The sequence below is a fragment of the Miscanthus floridulus genome, chromosome 8 (assembly GCF_019320115.1).
Source record: "Miscanthus floridulus cultivar M001 chromosome 8, ASM1932011v1, whole genome shotgun sequence".
Taxonomy (NCBI): domain Eukaryota; kingdom Viridiplantae; phylum Streptophyta; class Magnoliopsida; order Poales; family Poaceae; genus Miscanthus; species Miscanthus floridulus.
Genome location: NC_089587.1, coordinates 217,083,249 through 217,094,696, shown reverse-complemented (window position 1 = coordinate 217,094,696; position 11,448 = coordinate 217,083,249). Strand labels below are relative to the sequence as shown.

Genomic DNA, 11,448 nt, shown 5'->3' with positions numbered 1-11,448 from the left:
AGAGAAAGCATTGCAATAGAGGTTCTCTATTGCCACGTCGCCTAAATGGTTGCTATAGGTGGCTTAGGTTGTTGCAACATCTCTTCAGGTTGGTTGCTACAGAGAGGACGTATATTGCCATGTTTCTGAATGGTTGCTATAGATGGCATAGGCTATTGCCACGTTACTTAGGTTGGTTGCTACAGACAGGTCATCTATTGCCACGTTACTAACTATCTGGTTGCTATAGGTAGATTCCTCTATTGCCACCGTCATCTTTTTGTAGTTGCAAGAGATAGTTTCTCTATTGCCACAATTATCGTACCTATTGCCACGACTAAATGTGGTTGTTATATGTGCCATCATATATTGCAACGCCAGATTAATATATTAATAATTCATGTTGCGACACTTTGTTTGGTAGCTTAAATTAATAATCGCAAAACGACAAATACATAATGAAGGAAGCATCGACATCCATTAAAACGAAATATAATTTGTTCATACAAAATCTTTAACAAAACACACCGAGTGTCAAACTAAATGAGAACACAAGTAGATAGCTTAACACATAATAATGTGTTAAGCACAGACAACTGTTTGAACTCATTCGAATCAAAAGACTAATGTCTACTGTAGCAGCGAAGGTTCCCTTGATATGTATGTTGGCCATCGTCCCACCATTCGCATGCTCCTTCTCAAACTCAAGATTCCTCCTGAAAAAATCATTGACATGCATTAGTTAAACTGAGACTAGTGGTGGCAAAGCTAATTGAACACTGAAGCAAAACACGAGCTGCAGTACTAGAGTTCTGTGAGCTGCAGTACTATCAACCATGAACTTTGAAGCGTAAAGCAAATATAAACATACATGCAGCTGCCTCCCAAGACATTTTATGAGCACAAACACATCCATATATATTTCTAATCAGCAAGAGGAAACTAAGCCTGGACCATATTTAGGAGCAGAACAAAAGAATAGTTATGTACTTCTCCAAAAGGACTATATGTTCCTTTTTAATGCAAAGAGAGATAAAAGGTTTCACATAGTACCTGTGTATTCTTTTTGGACAATGCAGATCTTTTCCTAGCCACAGTTTCCTTCAGTTGCTTTGCTGTAGTATAAACAGCACCTGAATTCGCTGCCAAATTACTTCTAGTCATGCGCCCTCTAGTGAGACGTTCTTCAGCTGCGGAAGAAGGGGGTTGTTGTTCTGGCTGGCTGGTTTCTTGGGTAACCTGAAAATAAATGGTTGGTGGTAAAAATTACACCCCTTGACAAGAATATGACATGCATGTTACAATTAAACATTCTTCAATTATCATCAAACTACCTGCTGACTATGCATCATGTGTTCTCCCATTGTAGTTGTTACATTTTGTGTCCCCTCAATTGTTGCAGCAGCAGCAACATTTTCAGTTGGCTCCACAATTGTGCTAGCCTGCATTTCGAATTGGGTTCAAGATCATGATTTTCAGTTCAATAAACTATGAGAACATAGATGTTGTTAATATTACCTTTTGTACTGAAGCTTGTTGTTGGGCTGCTTGCAACATTAACATAGCTTGCCTAAGTGCTTCTCTATCAGCCTCCCTTTCCTTGTTCATCTGTTCAAGCTGACGCCTATGTTCTTGCCTCTCGGCTTCCCTTTCAACTTCTTGAGCTTCTAGTCTATCTTGCAGCCGTCCAAACGATTCAATGAGGGCTTCCTCCTATTGCAGTTTGCAATAATTCAGTTTCACACCAACTCTCAAATTCTCATTAAACTTCACATAGTGAAGCACAAGCAGTAATAATTCAGTAATGCTCACATGATTGAATGTTCACAAAAATACATGTAAGAATGTTCACGGTTCCAAGAAAATGGAGATATGTACCTGTAGCTTGCCAGCTAAGATTGCAATTAGCGTTAGTAGCTTGTCATGATCTGCACATTTAAACCAAATTCAGAAATCAGGGTTTTGTGGGATTTTGATATGCATATTTAATTTAGTGACTATGAAAATGGATGAACTGGATGAAACATCACAAGTCAATACTACATCAGACTCATTACGAGTAAGCTTAAAAAAAGAATTGTCAAAGATTCAAAAAAGAAATGTCATCTATTTATCAGTAAGCTTTGAAACTAATTAAATAGTTCAAACAGACTGTGCAATGAAGCAAATAGAAAGATGACGGCATACCTCCATTCAGCTATTCTACAAGTCCAACAAGATCTCAATGAAAATATGTAAAGAGCTTACTATCCTCAATAGAAAGATGACTGTATATCTCCATTCAGCTATCACAAAAATAGGAGTATGTATAGTATCTCACCTTCTTCTAAGATTTTTGCTGCCTTTAGGAACCTTCTCACGTGACAATAGAGTCAGCACTGACATTGAAATTGAGTGTTTGCATCAAAGTCAAGACCAGCATGTTCAGGCTGGGTCAGAGCACTATCCTCCTCTCCTGCAGAAATTTAAATAGGCGTGAAATTTCAATGTTGCAATGACATTACAAATGCTAACAGATATCTAGACGAGTGTTCTTATAGGCATTTAATCAAACAATTCAAGTATTCCTGCATTGATTACAATACGTGGCTCAAGCAAGCAAGCGAAAAACTTCAGCATAGTTCTGTTCCATGATTAGTAGCATGCACTGACCTCAATCGACAGGTGCAGAGGTTCAGCATCTGGCTGTCCTTGCTCGACACCAGCATCTATAGGAGCCTAAGGATCTCGACGCACCCTGCAGGAGAGATGAGATGATGTGGGGAGCCGAGGACCTACACAGCACGAGCGGACAGAGAAGGTGTACCTGATTATGCTCGTCGTCCTCGTTGCCCTCGCATCTGGCCGTCCTTTCTCGACACCGCCTAGCACGGGGGCTGCGCGCTGCCGCCGGATCTGCCGTGGGAGGCACCTCCTCCATGGTCGGATCCCCAACAGCCTTCGTGTCGCCTGTTACCACCTCCTCCACGGCCAGGCGTGCTGGATCTGCCGCGCGCGAGAAGCCGACGAAGCGCCAGCCACCGGCCGCCGCCGCCCAGTAGATCCGGTAGACGCAAGGAGCCCTAGGCCAGCAGCAGGCCCTGGGCACCCCGCGTTGCCGCCGGCCGCATCCCCGGCACCCGCCCCAGCCGCTGCTCGCCAGGAGTGGAGCACCGCCCCCTGCCACCGTCAGCACAGCACAGCCGGGGTCGGGGTCGGGTCGGCCGTCGGGTAAGGCGGGGCGCGGCCACGCGTTGAGCTTGCCCGGCGGACGCGGAGGTGGGCCGTCGTGCGTCGAGCCTAGCGGTCACACGGGCGGCGGCGCGGCATGGCTAGGGTTTCGGCTCCGCTCTGGGAGACTGGGACGGGGTCGACGCGAGAATGCGAGATGTGGACGCCTGGACGGGGTCACGGGCTCCTCATGGTCACGGGGGTCCTCACTTGGTTGTGCTGGGCCGCGTAGAGTGGCTAGTGGGCTTTACGAGATTGAGATCAGTTAACAGTGGATCCGTGAGGTCCAACCACGACGATATTTTAACTAGTCGTCGTACATTTAGCACTTATAAATAAATGGTCACAAATTACAGCATTCTATGATGATTTTTTAGAAGGTCACATATGAACCGTCATGTATAAGGGTATTTCTCGTAGTGGACTTTGGTGCGAGACTTCCCTCCGGCGCGCGTCCAAACCAAAACCTTATGAGAGATGTGTCACATTTGTGAACAATGTCGTTAACATTTTGTCATATGAAGAAATAACCAATACAAAAGTTGTAGATCTTGATGAGTTATTCAACTTTGGTATTTATCACTTTTTCAGCTGAAATCATTTGGGGGACCAAAATCTTATCTGAAGTTGCATTTTTTTGAAATTCAAAATTTAAATTGCTCAAACTTTTCATATGTATATATTGACAAAACCAACAAAATAAATTGATAGAGAATGATTTTAGAAAATTTTAGGAAAAAAAAATCATCAGATTTGGAGTTAGTATGAGGAAGAAAAACTAGTTACAAAGCTGACCCACACATTAAAAAAAGAAATCACACTGTTCACTGTGATCATGTAAGGATTATCTAGAACAGTGTGATTTCTCTTTTTAATCTGTGAGTAAACTTTGTAACTAGTTATTCTCCCTCATATTAACTCCAAATGTGATGTTTTTTTTCTAAAAATTTCTAAAATTATGATTCAGCATTTAAGTTTGATCAAACTTGTATGTGACAATGTTTTACACATTTTAAAATTTGAAATTTGAAGTTTGACAAGTTCAAACCAAATTTTCAAACCCTAAATGATTTCATATGTAAAAGTGATGAATACAAAAGTTGTTAAACTCATCAAGATCTACAACTTTTATTTTGGTCATCTTATCATTTGACAAAATTTAAACCTTTCAAATTTGAATTTTTTAAAAATGACAAGTTCGAACCAAAATTTGAGACCCAAAATGATTTCAACATAAAAAGTGATGAATACCAAAGTTGTTCAACTCATGAATATCTACAACTTTTATTTTGGTCATTTCTTCATTTGACAAATTCTTAGCACACATTATTTACTAATCTTACACATGTCTCATATAGTTTATAAAACCTTACGAGAGATGTGTCACATTTGTGAACAATGCCGTTACCACTTTATCATATGAAGAAATGACTAATACAAAAGTTGTAGATCCTGATGAGTTATTCAACTTTGGTATTTATCACTTTTTCAGCTGAAATCATTTGGGGAACCAAAATCTTGTCTGAAGTTGTATTTTTTTTAAATTCAAAATTTAAATTGCTCAAACTTTTCATATGTATATATTGACAAAACCAACAAAATAAATTGATAGAGAATGATTTTAGAAAATTTTAGGAAAACAAATCATCAGATTTGGAGTTAGTATGAGGAAGAAAAACTAGTTACAAAGTTGACCCACAGATTAAAAAAAGAAATCACACTGTTCACTATGATCATGTAAGAATCATCTAGAACAGTGTGATTTATCTTTTTAATCTGTGGATAAACTTTGTAACTAGTTGTTCTCCCTCCTACTAACTCCAAATATGATGGTTTTTTTCCTAAAAATTTCTAAAATCATGATTCAGCATTTAAGTTTGATCAAACTTGGATGTGACAATGTTTTACACATTTTAAAATTTGAAATTTGACAAGTTCAAACCAAATTTTCAAACCCTAAATGATTTCATATGTAAAAGTGATGAATGTAAAAGTTGTTCAACTCATCAAGATGTACAACTTTTATTTTGGTTATCTTATCATTTGACTAAATTTGAACCTTTCAAATTTTGAAATTTGAAAAAAGACAAGTGGGCACTGCAGGGGCGGCTGGTGATTGAGCCGCCCCTACAGATCAGCCCCAACTGTAGGGGCGGCTCAGCTTACTAACCGCCCCTACAGTGCCATCTGTAGGGGCGGCTAGGTGGCTGGGGCCCGAGGACGCACACTGTGGGGGCGCCCCCAACCCCAACCGCCCCTACAGTAAAAATGCCCTCGTTCCTGCTGTAAGAATCTGGCGTAGTGCATGTGACCGATGGTGCACGGTCAGGCATTTACTATCGCTAACAAAGTGACCAACCACCCCGGTACAACTTCAAGTACTAATTAACATCCACGCATACTTAACATCAAGTACTTAACAGCAACTACTACTTAACAGAAAGTTTCAGACACCAGGCATAAGGACGGAGATGCCGAGATGTGGCCAGGGTTGGGGCGTTTTATAACTCATAAGGTCTTCAATCATATCAAATAAATTAAAACCTGAGTTACAACGAACACACCTACATAGCGCAGTGGTGGAGAAGGTTTTATCTGAACCAGAGCTCCATGGTTCGAATCCTGTGGGGAGCACTTTTTAATTTTAATATATGCGTCCCCAATTCTTTTCTTTCCATACTTTTTTTTAAGTTTTAAATTCGTTGCAATTATCAAAGTATATTGCAACCAAAAATAAGCGTTGCACTTGAACACAATTTTCGCTTCGACCCCATAGATTTCGTTGCAATAAAATTTAGCACTTGCAACAATATCAAAGTATATTGCAACTGCCAAAAAAGGTTGCCATTGACCCCCACTTTTGCTTCGCCTCCAAGAGTTCTTGTTGCATTAAGTATCTAGCATTTGCAACGCTTGTCAAATTTTATGCAACACAAAAAAACCGTAGCAATAGTCAAAACCAAATGCAACTAACGTAAATGTAGTTGCAGTACTACCACACAATTGCAACCAAAATCAAGTCTACTGCAACCATTTTTCGCCATTGCAATATCGTCCACCAAATGCAACAGAGCTTTGCAACATCTTGAAAACCGTTGTATTAAAGGCATGTATCGCTACCATTTTTTAGAATGGTTGTAATACAACAATCTCTGGCAACCAAATTTTCTACGTTGCAATTCTTCGGCGTTGCAGTAGACCGAAAATCTTGTAGTGTTAGTTAGAGGCTTGAAAGATGTCACATTTAAGAAGGATAAGCTTTGTAGTGCATGTCAAGTCGAAAAGCAAGTTGGTAACACACATCCTAAGAAGAGCATGATGAGCACATCTATCAGGTTCATAAACCCGGGGTCCCTCGAGGACCGGCTTCCACACCAAGGCTCGGCCCAAGCAGACAGCACGGCCTGGCCCAAGAGTCTAAAACGACAGGCCAGAATGGCGGTCTAGTCACCGACCGGAAGGTCCAGCCGAAGAGGAACAGCACTCGCTCGTCGACTACTTCGGCCCACCTCTCCGACCGGAGTGCTCGCTTCGGACTCCAGCCACCTCCGGATGGCCTCTCCGATCGGAAGGCCTAGCCTAAGCACTACTTCTGACTCTGACCCCGCGTCTCCAACCGGGGTTCGTAGGAACCTTGCTCGCCACTCTTCTCCAACTGGCGCGACCAGAGCCGACTGGGGCCATCCGATCGGGGATGCCCGCTCGAAAAGGACCAGAGGACGAACAGGGAAAGCAAGCCAGGGCGCACAAGTCAAACCACTATACCAGGGACCATACCCTGTACGCCTGCAGGAATAGTACTCTGCAACCACCCTGACATAAACAGTATTATAGGCGCCGACATCTCCCTCTATAGTATTGTAAGTGTCGTTAAACGCCCATACGGTAAGGCCCCCCACATGCCTCTAGGCATCGATAGTGTTGTGGGCGCCGGAATTTACCGTACCTAGTGAACATGGTGAAACTCCCCACATGCCTCTAGGCATCAAATAGTATTTGTAGGTACCGACATCTACCATTTCTGAAGAAGGCAACACGACATCCCACATGCATCTGACATTCTATAGTGACATCAACAGTATTGTAGGCGTCTACCATTATCTTGTACCCACCGGCATGGGCAACAAAGCTCAGTAGCATACATACCCTCACCCTCTCACTTGTAAAGCCATCCCCTTTATCTATAAAAGGGGATGCGCTCCCTCCAACAAAGGAGAGCCCTTCTTTAAGTTAACAAGCACCGATCAAGTTCACTAGCTCACAACCATAGAACCACCGGGTTCGGACCTCAAGCACACGCTTGAACACTTAACTCATAGCGTAGCTCCTATCGCTCTTAGCCCTTCCGACCGGAGCTGACCGGACCTCTTGTACACCCCTTCTTTCTCCTTCTTGTTTGTAACCCCAATGCAAACTTCGAGCACCTAGGCTCAGGAATAAAGTCACCGACCAACCCAAACTGGACGTAGGGCATATTGCCTGAACCAGTATAAACCCTGTGTCATTGAGTGCTAGGCCACCTCCAATCACAACGTATGTCAAAACTACAAATATTCACTAGTTGGTCACTTTCTGCACCGACAACATCTAAGGCATTTGAGCTGTTGCACATAGATTTATTTGGACCAACCACATACACTAGCATTAGTGGAAACAAATATGGATTTATGATTGTGGATGATTTCACTAGATATACATGGGTGTTCTTTCTTGTCAAGAAGAGTGATGTGTTTGCAATCTTCAAGACATTCATCAAGAGAATTCACAATAAATTTGAAACGACCATCAAGAAAGTGAGAAGTGACAATGAAAGTGAGTTCAAGAATATAAGAATTGATGAGCTTTGTGATGAGTTTGAAATTAGGCATCAATTCTCGGCCAAATACACTCCATAATCAAATGGCCTAGTTGAGAGGAAGAATAGAACTTTGATTGATATGGTAAGATCAATGTTGAGTGAGTACAATGTGAGTCATTCATTTTGGGCTGAAGCAATCAACATGGCTTGCTACTATCGAACCGACTCTATTGTCATCCCATGATAGAGAAGACACCATATGCGCTCTTGAATGGAAGAAAGCCCAATATTGCATACTTTCGGGTTTTTGGTTGCAAATGCTACATATTGAAGAAAGGCACAAGATTGAGCAAGTTTGAGAAGAAATGTGATGAACGCTTCTTGCTTGGTTACTCAACTACTAGCAAGGCTTATAGAGTTTGGAATTTGGCTAGTGGTACTCTTGAGGAGGTTCATGATGTGGAATTTGATGAAACAAATGGTTTCCAAGAGGAATATGAGAATCTAGATGATGTGAGAGGTACTCAATTGGTCAATGCAATGAAGAACATGGATGTTGGTGACATAAGGCCTAGAGAGGTGATTGAAGTTAAAGATGACAAAGATCAAGTGCTCTCTAACTCAAATGTGCAAGTTGATACAAGTCAAGCTAGTTCATAATCTCAAATGCAAAATCAACAAGTGGCTAGTACATCATCTAAACCAAATGATCAATCAAATGCAAGCAATCAAGTGCAAGTGCTCCAACCAACCAATGTTTCAAAAGATCATCCATTAGATTCTATCATTGGTGATATCTCAAGAGGTGTGCAAACAAGATCAATATTAGCATTATTTTGTGAACATTTCTCATTTGTGTCATCCATTGAACCTAAGAAGATAGATAAAGCTTTGAAGGATGTTGATTGGGTAAATGCTATGCATGAAGAGCTAAACAACTTCACAAGAAATCAAGTATGGGAGTTAGTTGAGAGGCCTAAGGATCATAATATAATTAGAACCAAGTGAGTCTTTCACAACAAGCAAGATCAAGATGGGATAGTTATAAGGAACAAAGCAAGATTAGTGGCTCAAGGTTACACTCAAGTTGAAGGTCTTGACTTTAGAGAAATATATGCCCCGGTTGCAAGATTGGAAGCAATTAGGATCTTTGTTAGCCTATGCTTGTGCCCGTAACATCAGATTGTACCAAATGGATGTGAAAATTGCATTTCTCAATTAGTACATCAATGAGCTTGTGTATGTTGAGTAACCTCCTAGTTTTGAAGATGAGAAGAAACCCAACCATGTCTACAAGTTGAGAAATGCTTTGTATGGATTGAAACAAGCACCAAGAACATGGTATAAGAGATTGAGGGATTTCCTACTCTCTAAGGGATTTAAGATGGGAAAGGTTGACACCACTCTCTTCACCAAGAAGCTAGACAATGACTTGTTTGTGTTGCAAATCTATGTTGATGATATCATATTTGGATCAACCAATTAAGATTTTTGTGAGGAGTTTAGAAAGATAATGGCAAGTGAGTTTGAGATGTCCATGATAGGAGATCTTAGTTACTTCCTTGGTCTTCAAATCAAGCAAATAAAGAATGGCATATTTGTGAGTCAAGGCAAGTACATCAAAGACATGCTCAAGAAGTTTGGAATGAATGATACTAAAGCAATTAGTACACCAATGGGGACAAATGAAAGCTTGGATAGTGATGCTAGTGGCAATATGGTGGATCAAAAGATGTATCGGTCTATGATTGGAAGCCTACTTTATGTGACCGTATCAAGGCCGGATGTGATGTTTAATGTATGCATGTGTGCTAGATTTCAAGCCTCACTAAGAGAAATTCATTTGAAGGCAACCAAGAGAATATTGAGGTACTTGAAGCATCCACAAAATGTTGGATTGTGGTATCCCAAAGGAGCAAGATTTGAGTTGATTGGATATTTGGACTCCGATTATGCGGGATGCAAAGTTGAGAGAAAGAGCACATCAGGCACATGTTAACTATTGGGAAGATCACTTGTGTCTTGGTCATCAAAGAAGCAAAATAGTATAGCACTTTCAACCGCCAAAGCAGAGTACATTTCAGCTGGTAGTTGTTGTGCTCAATTACTTTGGATGAATGTTGCTTCGAGTGACTTTGGATTCAAATTCAAACAAGTGCCATTGCTATATGACAATGAGAGTGCTATTAAGCTCACCAATAATCCAGTTCTACATGCAAGAACAAAGCACATTGATGTCCGCCACCATTTCATTAGAGATCACCAACAAAAAGGGGACATCTGTATTGAGAGTGTGGGTACCGATGATCAACTTGCCAATATCTTCACCAAGCCACTTGATGAGAAGAGGTTTTACTAGCTAAGGAATGAATTGAACATACTTGACTTCTCAAATATGTGTTGATGCACCCCCACTATGTGACATGTCTCTCCTTCGAGCAAAGCAAGGTAAAATTGATTGTCATGTCATTCATCCTTTGCTAAGGACTTGTTTAGTGCATCTAGTCATTCCTATCATGTCTTAGGCTCATTCATGGAAATCAAATGAATTTAATGCTTGTATGCTACCACTATTGTTTGTATGCTTGAAATGATCTAGTGGTAGCATATGACATGTTTGTGGGCTTGTGAATCTAGTGTTTAATCTAGAGAATGAGCTATATGTATTTAACTCAACATGGTGCATGATAACCCTTATTTGGAGGAGTGAAGAAGCTTGCCCTTGGATCAAACCGAGTTAAATATTGTTGGTGCAGAAAGTGACCAACACGTAAATCTTTATAGTTTTGCCATATGTTGTGATCGAAGGTGGCCTAGCACTCAGTGACACAGGGTTTATACTGGTTCAGGCAACATGCCCTACGTCTAGTTTGAGTTGGTCGGCGACTTTATTCCTGAGCCTAGGTGCTCAAAGTTTGTAGTGGGGTTACAAACGAGAAGGAGAAAGATGGGGGTACAAGAGGTCCGGTCGGACTCTGGCCAGAGGAGCCGAGAGTGATGAGATCCCCGCTATGCGCTAAGTGTTTGAGCGTGTGCTCGTGGTTTTGAACCTGGTGGTTCTGCTGTTGTGTACTAGTGAACTTGATTGATCTGAATCAACCTGAGTGAATCTATCTATTGGGAGATAGCGCATCCCCTTTTTATAGATGTAGGGGATGGCCTTACAAGTGAGAGGGAGAGAGTACGTATGCTACTAAGCCTTGTTGCCCACGCCGGTGGGTACAGGATGATGGTAGGTGTCCACAATACTATTGTATGTCAGATGCACTTGGGAGGTCGTGTTGTCTTCTTTGGGTATGGAAGACGTCGGCGCCTGCCACACTGTTGATTCCTGGAGGCATGCAAGGGGTTTTACCATGTTCGCCTGGTACGGTAAATGTCAGCGCCCATAACACTATCGATGCCCAGAGGCATGCGGGGGGAGCCTTACCATATGGGGGTTAATGGCGCCCACGATACTG

The 11,448-nt window shown here is 41.6% G+C and overlaps 1 protein-coding gene across 1 annotated transcript; it reads right to left on the bottom strand.

Annotated features, from left to right (window-relative positions):
* Positions 1–438: 438 nt before the first annotated feature.
* Positions 439–2,904, bottom strand: LOC136474961 (uncharacterized). The gene is made up of 8 exons (XM_066472521.1): positions 2,786–2,904; positions 2,632–2,716; positions 2,300–2,434; positions 1,858–1,907; positions 1,498–1,692; positions 1,314–1,421; positions 1,033–1,218; positions 439–695 (listed from the first exon to the last, which is right to left on the bottom strand). The coding sequence occupies exons 5-8, from the start codon at positions 1,585–1,587 to the stop codon at positions 684–686; spliced, it is 396 nt and encodes a 131-aa protein (XP_066328618.1). The 5' UTR covers positions 1,588–1,692; positions 1,858–1,907; positions 2,300–2,434; positions 2,632–2,716; positions 2,786–2,904; the 3' UTR covers positions 439–683.
* Between the last annotated feature and the right edge of the window lie 8,544 nt (positions 2,905–11,448).